The 21,117-nt window shown below is 36.7% G+C and overlaps 1 protein-coding gene across 1 annotated transcript in view; it reads right to left on the reverse strand.

The window, feature by feature from the left end:
* The window catches only part of SEMA5A (semaphorin 5A), a gene marked incomplete at its 3' end in the record, with an annotated part of 140,510 nt that overhangs the window by 89,981 nt on the left and 29,412 nt on the right, over positions 1 to 21,117 (reverse strand). Inside the window, exons 4-5 of the mRNA XM_027889049.1 lie at positions 18,904 to 19,102; positions 667 to 766 (exon numbers count right to left, since the gene is read on the reverse strand). Coding sequence (XP_027744850.1) covers positions 667 to 766; positions 18,904 to 19,036 — 233 coding nt within the window. The remainder of the gene's footprint in view (positions 1 to 666; positions 767 to 18,903; positions 19,103 to 21,117) is intronic.

Consider the following 21,117-nt stretch of genomic DNA (forward strand, 5'->3'; position numbering starts at 1 on the left):
TTGTTAACTCAAGGGTAAAATACATTCAGAAGACAGGTTTGAATAATAAGTTTAGATGATTACATTTTTTTTTGCCAACCAAAATGTTTTACTATACTTCATGTGCTAAGAGAAAAAAAATGGTGCTCAAGGACTGTCACTGCTTCAATGTTGACATCTAAGACAGTGCCACTGTTATCACAGCTTGCAAACTACTGTCCTACTGTGCAAAAACTATAATCAACACTTTACCACTAATTCTGCAGTCTTTAACAGATCACTCCTAGCATTGTAGTGAAGAATTATTAGAATCATTCAAGAACAAAGAGCCATATTGTGTAGCCATATTTGAGACCATCATAAGTTTCATGCAATGGTAACTTTTGTCACATTGCCATACCGTATCTGCCTATCCTGCTGTATGCATCCAAAGATAGTGCACTCCAGGACAGGCCTCTTAAAATTGAGAAGAGAGTAAGCTATTATGAACCTTGGTACCAGGCAATCCATCTTTTAACTTTGGTCAGAGAGAAGAGAAATAAACATATATAATATTCAGTTTAGTGGGTCTAGAAGGCAAGGGAGTCACATGACAGCAAGTTGATACTGGAACATGGCTTAACATTACTTATCAACAGAGAGCAAAATCCAGTCTGATGCAACATGAAAAGAAAATAGATTTCTCACCTTGCTCCAGCAATAAGCTCTTTTTGTCCTGGGTCAAATGTTAACTGTGAGAAGTCCACAGCATCTTTTGCTTTGAACACGTGTAACCAAGGGGCAATTTCTAAAAACAATCAAGAAATAAAATTGTTACTATAAATGTTCTAGCTGTAGTACGTCAGGTACCATTAAATTTGCAGATATTGTGGGTCTGCAAGTTTTCTCCATATGGACTTCTAAGGAAACAGGAGACTTTCACCACCATGCCATGTAATTTATAACATAGGCCTGTAAAATACATAGAGCAGCCACCCAATACCCATTTGAATGAAGTATCCATATTTTGGTCTGATTTGTAAGCCAGATATGTTTTTCCTCCTTAGGTAAAGCAGAAAACACCACAGTACAATTGCAATTCACTGCAATACATACTAAAGTGAAGTCAAATTAATTTTCCATGCATCAGAAATAGCTGAGGACTAGGGGTTTTATTTATTTAGCTATTTATTTAGTTATTGCTTTTCTCTACAAAAGGATCCAATCAAGTAAAAAACAATGAGAAAAACAAGTAAATTTGACATTTCACCATTTTCACAATAAAAAGATTGAGAAATGAGGGGTGAAAAAGGAAAAATGCTTGACATTCATTGAAATTTTTTTTTTTCACCTGCCTTTCTCAGACCAACTTAGTGCTACATTAAGCGGGGCAGTCAAGTGGGTGAGTTGCTGAAAATCAGCAAGGAACATTACTGGTATTAGAATATAAATTTGTTCCTACTTCCAAACTTAAACACATAAATAATTGCACATCAAATCCTTAAATATTTTCATTATTAGTAGTTTTTCTTTTGCATTCATATCACTAACTGAACACCCAACAGTTTGTCTATATGAACGGTGTTCTGGGAACAGAGCATGATTTTTTTTTTTTTTTAATTTTACTATTTTTTAAATAGACACTCAGAATACATAAAATTTCTCTAACTATATAAATGGCTCTCGAAAAAAGGTCCAGTTGTACAAAAACCTCATCCTCTAGAGTTTTACAATTCTCAGGATGCTAATTGAAGTTTTGTTTTTTTTAAAGTAGTCACAAAGCAGTGGTCCAGAATTTATGTGAAAGGTGAAGAGGGCTAGGTATGTATGGCACAACAGGCTGTGGAACCATCTATTTGAAGACTATAGATGTGAAACATTCAATAGAAAGACCAAAGATGAGTACACGGTCATGACCATTTAGAATACAAAGTCAAAACCAACCCCCTCCTGAGAGTGCTGTAGAAGTGTAATTTTTGATACCAGTGTCATCAGTTGCAGCTTAGGCTGAAAATATCCATTCTAAACTCCTTTCTTCACTCATGAGCATATTTTTCCTTTTGCAAATATCTGCGTTGAACAAATCCATGTCTAGTGCCCATTTCAGGATGATTTGTTCCTCATTTAAATATTGAAATTTTAGCACAAGTGGGCTATCCATTCCTAAGGAATGGGCCCAGGAGAAAAATGTTATTCTGCATCAAAACATGTTCAGCCATTGCAGAGAACCATTAAAAGCACTGTGCAGAAGCTGTAGCATCATATACTTTGGTAAAACAGATGGAACTGTGAAGTTGAATCATTTGGGTGTCAGAAAACTAACTTCTGCATTTTTAATGACAGCCTGTATACATCTGGGCAATTTCAGGCATGCAAAGCCAGTTTGTACATGTTTTGCAGCACTTTTAGCTAAATTCACTGTTGATTCCATCTGTATTGGATAGGTTCTCAAATCAGGATCTGAACAAAGTGGGGGAAAGGGGATGTGGCCGCATTAGATAACTTTGATTACAGCTGCCATCAGCCGTTACTGCAGATGCTGTGCATAAAACCTATCAGGATTCTGAAGGAAGGATAACAATATACACACACATATACATTATAGGCCTGTGTAGCCTTATACATACTTATTTATCTACCTATATTTATATATATATAAGACCACACAGGCAACCCTAAAAGAGGTGTTTCTTAACGTTTTTGTACTTGATTTTGCAACCTTAACTTTTCAGTCATGCATTTCATACCAAAAAAATCAATTGTAAAGTTCTAATAAGTTAAGAAATCAGGTAGGACATGAAGATGAAGACATTCAGAGGTAAGCCATAAAGAATCTCTCCTGATGAAAAAAAATGAACAAAAAATGTAGCCTCCTTGTATAAAGCATTGTGACTAAGACAGACATGGATACAAAACCATTTTATAAAGTAGCAGAAATTCAGACAAAATGATAATACTGATAAATAACCACTAAAATCAAAAACCCTAAATATACTATGATAAAAAATGGGGCTTTAATAAAAAGAATAGAATACCCATCCTGGAAGTCCAGCCAAGCCAGTGGGCAGAAGTTGCAAAAGGGGCTGGAAGGACAGACAAGGACATGAGTTTAGTCCCTCGTCTGCTATGTTCCCCTTCCAAATGATTGTACGAGCCATGGGAAATGCTGCTTCACACATGCAGGGAATTTTCACTCTTTGAGATGGAAGCCACAGCTCCCTGGGCTCCCTCTGCCTTTGCTTGCACCCAGAGTTACTGTCTTTGAGGAACAATCTTGCAGAACCACATACAAATCTACTAAACTGACAAAGTACAGCTCAGGTTACCGAAGTACTAACACTCAAATTTGTACTACTGAGTGAAAATAAGTACAGCTGAGAATGCCACTGGCTCCCCAGCAGATCTGCATGCCAGCAAAGCCAGACTCACTGTGGAAACATCAGTCTCTGAAAGAGAAACACGGTAAACAGTTGAGAATGGAATTACCTCAGCTGGTAGGATAAGTGAGACCCTAAGGGTTCTCTTCTGAATGAAGAGGAAAGGAATAGCTCCCCATAGCATGGGGAGGCCAAAGACATTTCAGTACACAGAGGTACTGCAGTGCCAGAAGACTACAGGGAAAACTGAGATTCAAAGATTCAATTTCCTTCCACTTGTCTAGCTGTCTCAGCAAGACACAATAAAGCTTCAAGGTACAGCAAGCAGGTGATTGAGACCATTACCAGGTTTGGAGCAAGGGAGCAGGGGCCAGGAGGGCAAGGCAAGCCCAGGCTAGAGAACAAGAAGAGAGGAGTTGCTAAGAAATTTCTCTGAAATCTGATTCCTCTCTATCCCTCCAATATATAAATTATTTTATCCTGTCTTTGTTGCATTCAGCAGTGTTCTTGCTTGAGGGAATAAGGTCAGGGAGAGTAAATGGCTGTTAGAGCTCTTTTTTCTTTTTTTTTGGAAAACACTGAAACTCATGTGCCACAGTGGCATCATGTGTCACCCAGGAATAAGTCTTTATGAGATAAAGCTACAACTTCGTGACACTTTTGTAAGGGAATATGAATACAAAAATAGTGCCTATTAAAATAATAAAAAAAAAAGACAATTAACAAACCCATGTCCAGTAAAAGAAAAAGCTTATTAGTGAAATTCTGCTGTGAGTTATGCTACAGAAGAATTATGTAACTAATTAACAGAATAATTATATTTATTTTCATCAAAACAGCAAAATCTAGATGAAAGCCCATAGGTAAAACAAGACTTTTCAGTTCTGCTATGAGCTATCAAGTTAAAGTCAAAATTCATAACAAGCTATTAAAGGTGTATAAATTATTTTTTCTCCAATTAAAAAAATAATGGCAAAGTAGTAAGCAGTTATAATTTCACTTTATTAATGGTTTCCATGCAGGTGCAACATGGCAAGCTTTACAAAATAACAAAGCTGTACATTTTGTATACTACAGCACTACCATAAATAAATGTGTACGTTAATTAAGCTGGCCTGTCAACACGTAACCTAATCGTACTGCTTGCCAATCACAGGTGACAAACAGCAACACCTCTTCCCTTTCCAATTCTAACCTTCCCCTTTCTGGCATTCCACTCCCTTTCTTCTGCCCTCAATTCATGTGCAACACAGTAAAACACCAAGCTCTTTATTGACTTCTCTTTTCTTACTCCTGATACTGAAAGCACCTATTCAAACACACCTTCAGCCTGGTTTTCTTTTTTTTTCTTTAATACTAAGTGGGTAGATATTGGTCTAAGACTTAAAGTCGTCCACAATAAACTGTGTTATGGTATACATACAGTCATGACTACAGCCAATCTCCCAACACATGCTGGGTCCTTTAGGTACATTTAAGACATAATTACCCTTAGCAGAAAAAAAAGAAAAACTATTTAATTGCTATTACGGTACTGAATCTGCAGGCCTTATAACTCAAAAACATTCCCCCCCAAAAAAACACTTTCCCATGGAACTAAAATATGGATATTGAAAAAAGTCTTTCTAAGAAAGCTACAGCTCTCTTTCACATCTTGGGAATCACGTGCTATGGGTTTTCCTGGGGGGTTCAGGTTTGGGGAGCACGGGGGTTAATAGCTTAGATTTAATATGAAACAAAGTTTGGCATGGTCTATAAATCTACAGCAAAGCAAACACACCGAAGTCCCCTCAGCTCTTAGGAAAGGTCAAGGGGTCTCCTAAAGAGCTTTAAAGACAAAGGAGGTTAACAATCAAAGCTCGGCAGGAAAACATTAGATACTCATTAAAAAAAAAAAAAAAAAAAAAAAAAAAAAAAAAAAAAAAAAAAAAAAAAAAAAAAAAAAAAAAAAAAAAAAAAAAAAAAAAAAAAGAAAGGCCAGAAATCTGTCTCTTTTTACTTTAAATTTAGTATCTGCCCAACAGGCCACAGCTTGTTTGGTTTACATTGTCCAAGGACTTGCCAAGGGCTGAGCTCCACAGTTCTTTGCAAATGAAATCACAGAGTTCCCTCTAATCTAAGTTTCATTATTCAGCACTTGAAAGTAGAGGTACAGTAAACAGTAAAATAAAGTAACGACTAATAAGGAATAGAGTGGTATGCTTTGAACCAAATTCAGAAGTGATATTTAATGTTAAATAAAGTCAAAAGACAATAAAGATCTCCTGATTTAATTTAAAAATTAACAGACATTAAAAATTTCAGTAGTGTTTATGGTGTATGTGTGTCACACCTCATGCCATGGTGTCCTTTTTGAAAATAGCGAGCACAAAGTTAAACATATGCACAGTACCACCTTCTTGAAGAAATTCTGTTAGCAAAATAACAACAACAATAATAATAATACCACCACAACAACAGCAACAACAGTAACACCATAGTTGAAAACTAGCAGATTTGCAATATTAACAGAAGTCTCTGGGTGGCATCAGTACGACAAATTCACTAATCTTATCAGAAAAAAACTAAAATGTATTTCCACATGCTAAAGTTATTTTATAATTGAATGCAACTAATCTAAGGATTTTACCGTGATCCTCATCTTCATGAAGCTGTATAATGATTTTAACCTTAGATCTCTTCCTGTGATACTCCAGTTACATTACTATCCTCTTCAAAGGTAGTAAGAATGTCAGAAGTCTCTCTGCCACTTTGACTCCATTACATTACCCCTGCTGCCGTGATGACCATCCCATTAACTCCAGGGGAAACTATTAAGCAAGGTGTCAGGGCATCATCAATTCAGTGTGACTGTTCTCCTTCCAAAATTCCCATTGTATTACAAATATATCTATGAATTATAACTTCACTGTGAACAACTTCAGGATAACAAACACTGAGAAAAAGACAAGAAGAATGGCATGACAGAGCCTGTTGCATCTTTTAGGATTCACTTTTGTCCATACTTTTTCCCTTACATTTCCAATCACCAGTCTTTCCTACCTCTTTCATACCATATTCTCTCCTTACAGAAATGCATTAAACATACCCTTGGCTGGCAAGTTGTTGACCGACTGCAGATGAAAGAAGACGCCACAGCTCAAGTGAAGAAAGGAAATAGGTACAAACACTATTTGAAAAGTTCAGCAAAAGAACACCTGTATTACTTCTGAAATCAATCACAATTCACCTCTGTTTATGAAGAAGGGGCTGAGGCTTACTTTGTCAACAGTATAACTTATTTTTCTAGGACTTATTCGAGGCATGTGTTGCTCTGCATTTGTATGCAATGATTCCATGTTTTAAATAATTTTGATCAATAAGTTTTAAAAAAAAAGAAGTAAATACTGGATAGAAAGCAGCTATAGTTACAAACATGTAAATGACAATATAGCATATCTTATACTAGTGGGTTTTTTCCTCAGATGAGCTCCTGAAAACACAGCTGCAAACAAACCCTTAGATTAGGCATCAAGGCTTATCTAGTTATCATTGTAGGGGAGAGAAATCTAGGCTACACCTGAACAAATACTTTGTGCGCTCCACAAGCTTCAATACTGGGAAGCTCCAATTCAACTATGGTGGTTCTATTTCCGGTACAAAGTGTTTAAACCCATAAAAATGGAAGTTATTCTTTACATACTTGTAAAGTCATGCTTTATTTTTACTTAGTTTGGACCAAATTCTTATTCTAGCCTAGCTGGAGTAAGCCTAGCCTAGCCTAGCCTAGTTCTGTTGCAAAACAGGCCAGAATGGACTTTTTTCCCAGTTGGTATATTCCCATTGGATGCATTAACCGTGAAATCATTACAGTTAGAGCCTCGGGTCAACACTCTGGGTATTCATTAACCCTTTCTACATGGCTCCTAATACTGTCCTTATTTAGCATGATTACAAGGACAGACAAAACAATTATTAATGCATCTTAGAACAGTAGAGCTTAAAGGTAGTACCAGCACTGCATTCTGGTTCCAGAGTTGTGTAGAAGTGCAGAGTTGTGCAGAAGTTGTGTAGAAGAAGCAAGAAAATACCCAAGTAACATAAAATTAGGTGCTGGGCACATATATACTCCACCAGTATGAATTAGAGCCCAGAAAGGTGGTTTTTTTGTTATTTTTAATATACAAGGACAAACTACTGCATTAAGAATCTTAGTCAAATGGACAAATCAGAAAAAAAAAAGAAGTCACATTTAAACCTCACAGAAAGAGGCTAAGCTGTTCTAAAAAAAAAAAAAATAAATTGAAAAGCCAAAAGAATCCTAGCTCAGTGTTTCAGTGAAATTTCTGATCCACCTGTTACTGGGATTAGAATGTAGTTGGCATGTCCTATGTCCACTTTTTCATATAGATGGCAGAAGCATGCATATGTCAAGCCGAAGGAGGGTCATGGATGTAACAGATCTAAGAGTCTTTGCTACCAGAGGACTCCAATAATCTAAGTGGAATACAGTGGAAGCAGACTGAACACAGCATAAGGAGAGAAGAGTACTAGTTCAAGAGCAAAAAGATGACAACAGCTGATGCCATTTTATGTTTCTCTGCAAAATGAAAGGATTAGGACAGATAGATGTGTTACAATACTCAGCATTGCACTTTAACGAAAAAGGCATTGCACATTGCCCTCACCATAGAGAATACATTTATTCCTGGGCTGTGTACAGAATTAACAGTATGGGGACATCATAACTGGGAAACAAAAGAATATTTATTTACAGTAGTTAATCTCTTACTTTTTATAAAATTTTAAATTAAAAATGTTTTATAGAAGTTATGAATACTTTTTAATGTGGATAACACATTGAAAAATATCATCATTTTGGTAATTAATGATCAGACATTAAGAACCGTACAGTTTCAAAAATGGGGTTCCAGGAAGATATAAGATAATAAAACATCACTTCTTCCTGTGAAGGGAAAAACAAAATAAAAATTTTGTTTAGGCAGGGTTAACTAATGCAATCCAATCCTCTATAAAGGAAAAGATGAAGCTGTAAAGTTGCCCAGAATGATTAAATCAACAACCACAAACTAAAAGATTCCTCTTTCAAGTCTTACCACTACATTTGGTTCTCCTTTGGAAACATGAAAACATGTCAGATCTTCATCTGCAGTTTAGCGCTCATCTTTGCTTATAAGGAGGGGAGAAAAAAAAAAAAAAGAACCAACAAAAAGACAAACAAACCTCAAAACTACAGCTCCCTTTCAAGATGCAGTATTTTGGAGTTCTCTAGATTACACAAACAAGCCAGCTGCCTTCCTTCTACTAACCAATAAAACTTAATACAGTCCTGAAGCTTTCTGTTCCTTACAAAGAGAACTGCAGATGCCAAGAAATAAATGTGTATCTCTAGTCTTATCTAGAAGCCCTGCTAGCTTCTCCAGCTCCCCTTCATTTATTTGTAATAAAACAGATCCCAAGACCATAAACCTCTTGACATTTTCCAGAAAGTTCACCACCTGTTTACTGGGCATTCATTTTATGAACAGCTATTACAGCTTCAGAACAATTTTGGAGGTAATGAGGCAGGGCTGTAAGTAATTTATTTATTATTAATGGAAAAAACAGAAAATCAAGCATAATTACAGTATACGTTTCTTGACTTTAAATGCATGAAAACTTGGACCTCTTTCTTAAGCCTATTGTAGACTTACTTCCTTCTACCCACTCTTCTCATCTTTCATCGATTATCTCACTAGGCACAAAGTGGCTGCCCCCAGCATTTGCCTACTGCTCTCCAGGCAGGGCACACACAGTCACAGCAGTTGCCCTGCCCTGGTTCCCTGACCTGCTTTTACAATCTGCTCTAACCTTCAAGGTCTAAAATAAAGCCTGCATTCCTGTTTTCTTTGTCCTGACAGAGCTTCCCCAGCTAGAAGTACATATTTCTGCATTCTTATGTGTGTGCATATGTCTATTACCAGGATAATTAAAGGGAATTTGGGTTATGACTGTCTGTGCCCTAAGGGAAGAGACAGTAACATCTGCTGCGATGACTACTTATTTCTTACTTTTCTGAACAAAGGTTTGGAATTGTTTATGCTTCATTGTTCAAACACACGTATTGCATACAAATATAAGAAGGTGTAAGGAAAAAAAAGACTGGACCCCCACCTAGATGAAAGCGGTTTCAGCTCTACCAGCACAGTCAAAAAACACTAACTTCACGCCCCAACTAGCTCAGCCTACATGCTCTTCCCAGTGAGTCCAACTACCCCTTACAGTTACCGGCTTGGGTCCCTGTGCTGCTGTTGCCAGTCTTCCTGAACGTGACACAGAGGGACAGACTGACCATGTAAAACACTTGACATCCTTAATCGTGCCCTCTCTTCAGAGGGGTTTAACCTTCTACATTTTAATACTTACATGCGGGCTTTGGAAACCAGCCAGAGAATTCATTTTGATGGGAAATCATGTTCCATGGTTATGGGAAATCAGTATTTGGCCTCAAGAGGGAGTTTTGTAAAGAAATCTGTTGAATTTTAATATAGGTATTGTATGGAATAGAAGCATAAAGCCAACTGCCCACAGACAGTTATGCCCTGTTATTTTTGTTGGAAATATCTATGCTTCAAATAGCAAGACCCTTTTTCTAGAACTGACTATCTTGCAATGATGTATTCTTATTTACTTTGGCATATGAACATACTAAAATTCTTTATTTACATTGTTTTAGCAAAATAAATTTTCTGAATTCTATCAATTCTGCCAAGACTACAGATCATAAAATATTTTGGGGTCTGAAGATATTTAATGAAAAAAATACAAAATGCAACAAAATAGGACATATCATGACACAGAGGATATACAGAGCAAAGCCTGACACTAATCTTTGTAAGAGCTTGGAGCCAGGACTTCAAAGAGGAACATACTCTCCATCACAAAAACAAAAAGATGCCCCAAAGTCAGAAAAAGAAAGTGACAAACAAGAAAAAGAAAAGAAAAAACCACAACACCACGAACAACACTTCTCTTTGTAGAACGTACAGGCACTGTCAAACTCCAGGTATTTGTCACTACTAGCAACTACTTTAGTCAATTTACTGTAGACCTGGTTGTAAAATGGTGAGCTCCTAATTCTCTGAAATGGTAGAAAAGATCCACATTTCTTTGTCCATAAATCCTTCAAAACAAAATCTGATGTGAGCACTGGAAATGGAAAGACAAGCTCATGAAGAATCAAAGTGTAGTCCAACCTGAATATGACAAATTGTCATGTAACAAGTATCTACCATGTTCATGTCACACAAAATCAGTTCTACACAGTGTCCCGTGTTGCTTGTCAACAGCAAACAAGTAGTGCTGCAGAAGGGAGACAGGAAAGAAAGCATGAGAGAAAAATAGAAAAAAACAAACAAACAAAAAACACTTTGAAGAAGCACTGACAGCACTTCTCTATTTCCACCTAATCTAGTAAACACAAAGTACCTCTGTAAGGTTATTTAAGAAATTATGAAGAAAATGAAAAATCAACAGTTTTTTTTTTCTACGCACCTCTAAAGATTCTGGGAATTTTAGAGCTACAAGCAAGGAGCAAGGATGGGCCAGGGTTTCCCAAGATCTGTCTGCCAAAGATCTGTCTGATGATAGGCAGCAGAAGGGGACATTCAATGATGGGTAGTAAGAGCAGCAGGTGCCACCAAGTGAGTGCAGTTTGGGCCCCATAGGCATTGCACAGAATCTGGAGTGGAAGACCCCTGGAACGAGTCTTTCCAAAAACTGTGTCACTATCAAGTATGAAAACAAGGTTGTCCAGGATCAGACAGTCAGGAACCGCAGCTGGTGACATCTTTTCTGAACTACCAGTCTAGGTTACTTAGAATCGCAGAATAGTTTGCGTTGGAAAACATCACTAAGATCATCAAGTCCAACTGTTAACGCTGCATTGCCAAGTTTACCACTAAGCCATGTCCCCAGGTGTAACATCTGCATGTGTTTTAAATACCTCCAGTGATGGTGACACCACCACTTCCCTGAACAGCCTGTTCCAAGGCTTATCCAACCTTCCAGTGGAGAAACTCCTCCTGATGTCCAGCTTAAATCTCACTCAGCACAACTCGAGGCCATTTCCTCATATCCTGTAACTTGTTTTGTGGAAGAAGAGACTGACGTCCACACGGCTACAACCTCCTTTCAGGCAGTTGAGAGCCTCTGAACCTCCTTTTCTCTAGACTAAACAATCCCAGTTTCCCTCAGCCACTCCTTTTAAGATTTCTTGAGAAGAAGTAATGAAGAAGAACTGAATTTAAGCTGTTTCTTACAAAGCACAGAGCCATGCTGCTGCCACTGCTGTGAGAGGCCAGGCAGGCTGTGTGGGCACTCTTACCAGAGGTGGAGCCCACGGGGACATCTGCTTCACACAACACAAAAGTGTCCTTCTGTGCTGTGATGACCACAGAGCCAAGAGCTCCGTGAAGACCTGGGCACAAAAGGGTTACACCCAAGGCAAGTTATCTGTGCAATGTTAAAGAGCCACATACACAGTCTTCTTCTTCAGTCAACACTCAATAGTTTTGGACATATTGCAATGCAGTCCCTGAAGAAGGAGAACTGAATTCACATGAATCAACATAGAGATTATGCATAAAGAACTAAAACTTCAGCAAAACATAATTTATACTGTGCCAGACGAGTTAGAAAGAATGGATATGCCTCATTAATGTCTTTTCTAAGGGGTAGATTGGTAGAATACTCACACTGATAGCTGATAGTAAAAGGGACAGAGAACACCTTAAAAATCTTATGGAAAAAAAACCTTTAAATATTCTCTCATGGAAAAAAAAAATAGAAAAATATCAAAGCAATATTGTGCTTTCTCTTGCTTTAAGCATAGCATAATTTCTTGAAATTAACAGAACTTCAACTGCTTACAAGCTCTATTTCTTGGTTGCTGATCTGTTTCTTCTCTCCCAGTCTGGATGTTTTACAACCTTTTAGTAAAAAACACTCATCACCATTAAAAATACATCTCTTGAAGAAGGGAGATAAAAAAAAAGAACAAAAAAACCAGATTTTAGTTCCATCTGCCCACTTTGTACAGCTACTAGAATGTGGTAGGAGCCTCTCATTTTGCAGCTTCATTAACAACCAGGGAACTTTGCATGCTCTAAACATCCAAATTAGGGCAATAGGGAACAAATCAGCCATAGAAAGGCTTGTAGGACATGTCTGTGCATCTCACTAGCCATTGTAGTGATTTTATATTATCAGAAATTTATTAAAATTATTAACATTCCATGAAGGTCCAGTGCTTGGTTGGAATGCCAAAATAATTGTAAATTGATGTTTGCTTTAAAACGTGAACAGCAGCAGGAGGGAGGGGGGTGGTTTGGGGAGGGGTTGGAAATGGCCAGTATGCAAGTCCTTTGCTTTGAGAATTCAGCCCCTGCCATTCTTTGGTTTTTATGGGAATGGACACCAATAGTACTGGGTTATTCAGGGAAATATAAGGTGATAGTATCAGTCAATCTCCAAAGACATATTTTTTAAATTAATATTAAGCAGCTGAACGTTGCCACTAAGCAGAAGCTTAATCTCCTATACAAAAGTAAAGGCTAACCTGATTCAATACAAAAAAAAAATATAAAGCTGAAGGAATTATTTTCCTCCTTAAGAAGAGTTGTTTCTTGGCAAGATAGTGCAAGCAATCTCATAGTCCTATCATCTAGACAAACCAAAGTTGCAATATCTAGCAATCAACTTTTCTTCACTCATGAATCATCTTTATTTAAAGAAAAACCCAACAGATGATAGGGAATGGAATGCAATACACCTTAATCCCTCTGCAGAAGCTGGCAGGAGATCTTAAAATGTATGTAGGAAAAACTAAGAAAGTAAGGAAAAAGCAGTAAAAACTGAACAGCTTAGTAGACTACTATTAGTTTAAAAGGTAACTTGCAACAAGCTTAGGGAAAAGAGAAGAGAGTACAAACAAAAACAAGTTCATATGGCATTTATCCTTCTTCATTCAGCCCACATGTTATTTCCTCTTGGCACATGTTAAGTGCATGCACTGCATATGGAAACCACAGGATAAAATGAGCAGAGTGATTTACTGAGTCTATATTACTTAGACAAACATCAAGTGAGGGAATTCTGTGGTGGTCAGAGAATAAGATTAAGAAAATATATTTCTTAGGATTCTCTAACCAAGGGATCAAAATATAACTACGCTATTTTTCTTTTTTGGTTAACCTCAAGTTGAAATGAAGGGTTTGTGTTCATTTCTTCTATGGATTGAGACATGCTATTTTTGAGCATGTTTATTCAACAGATAACTTTGTTACAGTACAGCATATATTTAAATCATCACTAAATATAGCTTCTAAAATTATGTAAACTGATTTTTTTTGTTGAGACAGCACAACCCTAAATTCTGATTATTTTACGGAAGCACAGAAGAATGAGATTCACCCCAGAGCAAATGATCTCAGCTGTACTCTCAGCATCAATTAAGTCAAGCTCTCAACTCTACTGTATTTCTGATAGAAGAGCCAAAGAAATTCAGCTTTATGCAGGTAAACTGCAGGACAGTCAATACTTACAATTTTACACCTGAAATTGGATTTGGATCAATTTTTTTATGCAGCTCTCTCACACATTGCTAAGCACTTGTGATGGCCCCTTCAGTTCTACATCATGGACAGGGGTCTGCCTACAGACAGTGTCTTCAGCTGAGTTTTGACAGGTCTGACAGTTTCAAGTTCAGCAAATGTGTGTGTCTGGGGAAAAAAGGTGCCATTGTAACTACTTTTACACTTTTTGTTGACTGTTTTGGCTTTTTTCTTTTTAAAAATCTAATAAAAGCTCAGGTTCACAGGGAGCTACCACAAAAGTTCTATAGAGAGGGCAGATTTTGATACGATGGAAATATTTAGACAAATGTTACACCACTGAACTGTTTTGCTTTGGTTTTTTGCATAAGAATAGTTCAACTTTTATAAACAGACATTGTTTCTAATAGAGCAAATTTGGTTTTAAACACATCTCTTTATTACATTAGGAGAGTATGTTTTCCAAAAATCTGTTTTTCAAGAAATTGGCCATCAGTAAAACCTAGTACAATTGCACAGCTAGCATTTCATAGCTACACACAAATAAAAGCAAATCCAAATAAAATAAAATTTAATAAAAACCAAAAAAAAATTGTAAGGCTCTTTATTTAATGACTAGTTTAAGTGCTTTTTCTCTCTAAACCCTTAAGTTATTTCAAACATAAATCTACCTTTTTTCACATTGTAAAACCTAGGGAAATATATGCACAGATCACTGATGTCTCACTGTAAGTCTCTGTGTGTCTATTCTGTCCCCTGCACCTTCTTTCTCCTCCCCCAGTTCTAAGTTACACATGATTCATAACCTCTTGACTTTCATGTCTCTATTGGAATTACGCTGGTATAGCTGATCAGTCGTTAGTACCTGCATGTAACATATGCAGACAGATTTTTTTTTTTTTTTAAAGCCTGAATTTCAACAGACTAGCACATCTTTGTACATCTGGAGGCAGACTCCTCCTTAGAGATTGAGAAAGGAATTTAGAAGAGGGAACATGCATCATCAGTTAGTTTCACCACATGAAGCACTGATTTGCACACTACTGGCTGATCTTGTCAATCCATCCCATACTTAAAGCTCTACTTTTATGTAAGTCTCTCTTCTGTGATACTTCTTAACAGCTTTAAATAATGAGAAATGGAAATTTCCTAGCATGACACAAAATGCCTTATTCTGGTGTAAGGAAGCTCTACAACAACAAATTTTAGAGCTGCCAACACTTTCTCATCTAAGCAGACTTTCTTATTTATAGTTTCTGGGAGAGCAAAAAGGTGCATTATGCTGTCCTAATATTAATTATGCAGATAAATAAATTGCAACATGGTTATTAACACTGTGTAGGAAACATAAAATGAAACAAATTTTTAAATCACGTCAAAAATCCTGTGAAAGTGCATGCATCACTATTGCTTCTGCAACTTGTTTTTCCTCTTCCACCAGCAAATAAAGTACTGGAATAAAAGTTCTCAACTGGTAGGTGAAATTCTTGCTATTTGCTATAAGGAGATATATCACAGTCTTCAACTAAAACTATTTAGCTGGGAAAATCAGTGCTAGAAATAGTATATGCCTCTCTACACAAGGTAGCTTGACAGGATCATCACCTAAGTGAGCAGTTTTTGATGGGCAGTGGAAGGAAAGTAAGCTCTTTCAGTAGATACACTCCTTTTTCATATTTCACTATGACAACTCCTGGGAACTATTTTGTCTTTTTATTAGTTTTTTGCAGCTGTTCATCCATACGCTACACCAGACTCTCACTCCATTAGTTTTATTTAATAGTTTATACTCCATCTACCATCCCTCTCAAAGGAAGACAAATCAAACAAGTACATTGCTGTTTTGGCATACCATAAACTACCAAAAAAAAAAAAAAAAAAAAGAAAGGAAAAAAAAAGTTAGTTATAAATAAAACAAAAGCGTTGATATCTCTGTAAAGTTAGTACTGAGTTTACAAGCTTTAAAGTACCTACCACTCAGTACCACTCAGCCTTGGTTGATGTTCAGAATCCCACACAGCATTTGGCTCTGGATCTAATACTAGTACGAGATGACTTTACAGGATAGCGTATTAATGCAGCATTCAAATTAAAGGGCTTTTAGCTGTTACAAATTGATTTGTCGACTCTGTGTTGGTCTAGAAGCAATATAACATCAATAAACACAAAGGGCATTTTCCTAGGCATTGATGAAGCCAGTAAACGTTTCAGAAAAAATATGGAAATCAGAAAGACGGCTGAAACCTGCCAACTCTCACTGCGGGATTCATTCATAGAGTGGCTCCTCTCACACATTTCTCTCTTCTTATATTTTGATACCCCCAGTAGTCCATTCCTAACATACAGATTCAAAGACACACCTCTCAGGTTTTTCTCCTTTGGTCTCAAAACTTCTGTTTTCCCTTAATTAGCAGTCCTGCAACTGTGCCCACATAAATTATGTTACCTAGCTATCACATACTGTAAACTGAATTGAAAATATGTTTCCTCATGTACTTTCTAATATTTGCTAATGACTCTCAACAGATTACTGTGGTATGAACAACAGCTTGTCAGAATATTTTTCAAGATATGTCAATTCATAAAGAGTAAGGTATGTCATGGATATTTTTACCACAAAGTTCAAGAGGGAGTCTGGCATTGAAAATCTTACTAAATCTCATATTAAAAATGTGACACATACAGAAACAATAAATGTTTCTATATAATTGTATTTCCCACGTATATTTACAGCAAAAATGAATTGATTTTGTTCAGTGAACTCTAACTGTGACACTCTCTTTGGCTACATCAAAAGATGGAACTGAAACAAGATGACAGAGTAAGTCTCTGTCCCCTAAAAGTCTTAGCATAGTAACTTAAAAACAGAAGGCTATCACTAAAAATCAAATATGAAAGAGAATAAGAAAAGTCTAAAAGGCAGGATCAGGCTAAATTCAAGCTACTCTCCTAAATATTGACTGAATCAGATTCATAAAACAACATGTTTTAATCAACTCCTAGCATGTAGCTCTGATAATGAGTCCCAATTATTTGCTTTTACAGTTGCATATATAAAAAGTACGTGCAGTGATCTCTTAGTCTGTGAAATTAACAAGTGGTAGAACTTTAACTGTGCTATTTCAATTACTTTAATTTACAACATCGTGTATGAATGCCACAATAAAAAACATCATTTTAAACTAAATCATACATGTAATACGAATGCTAAAGAAACCAGATATTTCATCAGAATAACTCATACTATTTAGTCCATCAATAAACAAGTGATAAAGGTCCCTCCTTCACAATACACTGATGGTTTGTTGTTCCGAGTAAAGAATGCAACCATTTTAGTTCATTCTCCAGTGTCTTGAAGAAAGGGACAGCTGGCAACATTACTTTTATTAAACCATTAAAATACCAGAACAAAATACTTTCTGTAAAAAAAACAACATTATTTTCTTTAACTTTATGAAAAGAATGGAAACAAATTTTTTTTCAATTAAAATTCAATAAATTCTAATTCACTGGAACAAAAACCATACACATGTGCTTTCTTAGAAAAACAGGAAGAATGCAATATGTAATATAATATATCTTAATCCCTACATCCTCATAGCTACAAACTGTTTGGAACTCATTCTAAGTTGTGACACTAATGGAAAAAATCTCAAATAAATTAAAAAAAGGTCAGATAAGTTATTAAATGTCTTAGGTTTTTACAGAAAACATCATCCAAGTGTTTTTTACTTTGTTCCAGCTGTTCCTCAGCACTTCACCCCGAAATGCAAGATGACAACTACATGTATGAAAAGACTGCCTTGGTGAAGCAAGGAACTCATTGCAGCTCCAATGCACAAAAGACTGTGTGTATGAGGTGTAAGCAGAGACAAGGTGAGTAATGAGTAATTTAGAAAGACCACAAAGTACAAAGGGAGTTCAGACTTGCAGCTTCTACTGCTCCAATAGCAACAAAAGGTTGAAGAGGGAAATATAAGCCTGTTGCTGCATTGGGCAGGTGACCTAGTGCCAGCAGACACAGATGGTGCTGAGGGACTCAATACCTCCAACAAGGTATTAAAGGTATCTGTTGTTTGGCAAAAGGGGTTCAAGAACTACCAACAGGACATGCAGCCTGAGTCAGGGATGACTTGCAAGATCTTGGTCTATATAGATGCATGTGATTAGACACATTGCATCCACAGTCACTTAGATAATCCGCCACTTTTCATCTCTGAGAAGTCACAGAGATGAAGGAAGGTCCTAAGCAGCTGTAGGAAAACCAATATGAGAACTAAAGACCAGTCTATCTCACTGAAGTTCCTGGAAAATTTATAGAGTTAGTTCTCTTGGAGTGCATTTATCTGGACATATGGAGGAGAAAAAGCTGACTGAGAACAATCTGCAATGACTTGTCAAAGGTAAATCATTCTTGACCACCTCACTTTCTATGATAAAATAACTGGTTTTAGTGATGATGGAAAAGTGGAGGATGTCATTTATCTCAACACTGTCACACTGAAAAATTAGGATCTTATGGTCTGTCTCTTCAGATGGGAAACTAGAGGGCTAAAAAGTCAGTTGAATGATCCAGAGTAAATTTTTATTACCACTTACTCCACCTGAGACAGTAACAAATGGAATATCACAAGGGTTGATTCTGGGATCTGACCTGTTTAAAATCTTAATCAACAACCAAGGGGAGGCAACAGAATGCAGTTTGCAATGGTTGCAGATAAAACTAAATTCAGAGAACCTTCTGGTAAGCTTGAGGCCCGGGCTGCCACCCAGAGAGACCTAGACAGAGTGGAGGAAGATGGCAAGAGCAACTTCATAGCATTAAGTCTACACATGCAGAATCCTGCGCCTGGAAAGGAATAACTCCATGCAACAGTACAGGCTGGTTTTAATCATAAAGGAAAAGGAGTCATCTACTTTAAATGATATTTTCAGCCACAAATTCTGAATAAAGTTTTTTTGCGCTTAATCCTTACCTTTGTATGCAATAATTGGGTGCTCAGCTCTGTGGCAGTGCATATCTTCTGTTGTTGTTGGTTCCAGTATCCCTAACACTCCAAGTCCTGCCAACAGCAGTGAGAAGAGGCAGCTTCCTTTCATGGTAGTCATGCTGTCCTCCACAGCAGTCACTTCTTTTAACTGTCTACTTTTCTTCCATTCATGTGGGAAAACCACCTGGAAAATTCAAAGAAATTTACTCCAGTACAAGAGCCAACCACAGGAAAAATAAGGCAATTCATGATGTTTAAAACAAAACAATGTTGCTTTCTTTCTATCTCTGTAGTATTAGACTACTCAAAAGCATGCTGTCAGCTGCTCCTCTAATTACTTCACAAACCTATCATCAGTTACCCAATTTAGCAATATGAATTCTCATCCAGTGGGATTAAAAAACTGATATTCATTACCCCTTTCAACCCAACTTCCTCACTTTAAAATTTTATTTTTAACATGTGTGGGAAAAATAATGTTCTCCAACATTTTTTATTTTATTCTCTTAGATACAGCACATGTATTTAAATATATCTTTCCTGTTCACTTGGATCCACTGCTTCTTGCTCTGCTTTCCTCACTGTGCTCTGACTGCTTGTGAGTACAAGGTAGGAAAGGAATTGCTCCTTCATGCTACTGACTTGAGAGAACAACAGCCCTAGAGCACCTGTCTCTTTGCCTATATGCAGAATATATACAGCATAGCACAGGAAGTGGTAAGACAGGGTTAATCTCAATGCTCTGATACACTTTTGCTTTACAGGAGTAAGGGTCACTGGTTATGACACTAGCTTCATTTGCACCCATTTGCCAAGACAAATGACAAGGCTGTGAACTGTAGACTCTAATGCTGAAGACCCCTTTCTACTAAAATTTAGACATGAATCAACACTGTAATTGTTTTCATTAGAACCAAAATAAAGTTGAAGTTCAACTCCCTGATTTTTTGACACATCCAATAACCAGACACTTGTATATGTAACAGAATATGTACGGTGTCAATATAGTTTTAAGTCCAACCCAAGTCCTTTAGTTTTATCATTAGAACATTCCAAGCAGTAACAACCTAATGATGCAGCCCAAAAAGCTTTTGCCACTGTCAGCTTCAATGAGTCGCAAAAACTTTCTTGCTAATTGCACAGTTATGAGACATCACTGCCTTTTAGGGGAGAAGACCAGATATTTGAGACAACTCCATAGTGGCAGAAACATCATTCTACTAACTAATAGTGATTCATTAAAAAAAAAAAAAAAAAAAAAAAAAAAAAAAAAAAAGCAATTTTGATTCTAATACATTTGATCTCCCTGAGTTGCAGTGTACTGTTTAATAAGATGGAAACTTTTTACTTGTGTAAAATAAACAACCTAAACACATAAAGGGCTGTTAATTAAAAGATACCCCACAGTATGAGCAGTATGTTTTAAAAGCTACACTCAGAAAGCAGAATGGATAGTAAACCTTGGTCCTTAGCATTACTGTTGCACCAGCCTTCATAAGATGAACTGCTGTTCTCCTACTACCTTATTTTGCTTTCTTCCAGCTAAGACCTGGAGACTTCTAATCCTTGCTATTTTAAACTAAAATATGTAGATCAAAGACATAATACACCTGAGTGGTACATAAATTTAACAGTCAATTTTCTGTTCTCTGCTAAATTTGCTTATGTTACTGAAAAAAAAGTGGGGAGCTCCTAGGCAGTTACATTTATATTTTTACCTTCCTAAGTAGTATATCTTATGATGTCATGTACCAATATGAATCTGTCTCTTCAAATTGTTTGTGGCTCACAGCTGGCAGTATCTGCTCATAGAAATTCTGTGCACTCACGTATATAAGGGCATAAAGTGCTCGTTTCAATGTTTTGATAGTCCATTTTCTGCAAGGGTGACATTTCAATGTATTAGGTACTATTCTTATACAAAATCAACTCAGTTTATGTGGGTTATAGCACAGTTAATGGATATTCCTAACTTAAATATCATACAAATACATTACTAACAGCTAGTTCTAATTCATGTTTCTGTAAGAGTACATATGTGTATGTAGGAAGCAAAACGAAGGTCTGATACCACATCACAGACTGTCAAAAGCTGTTTTTCTTGTACACAGTACAGCAGCAAGTATTCCAACACCAAGGAATATGGTACTTTCATGATGAAAAAGAGCTAAAAACTTTATTTCTTTTAATTTTTAGTCT

The sequence above is a fragment of the Empidonax traillii genome, unplaced genomic scaffold (assembly GCF_003031625.1).
Source record: "Empidonax traillii isolate 1590-97213 ecotype Southwest subspecies unplaced genomic scaffold, ASM303162v1 scaffold249:size1902748, whole genome shotgun sequence".
Taxonomy (NCBI): domain Eukaryota; kingdom Metazoa; phylum Chordata; class Aves; order Passeriformes; family Tyrannidae; genus Empidonax; species Empidonax traillii.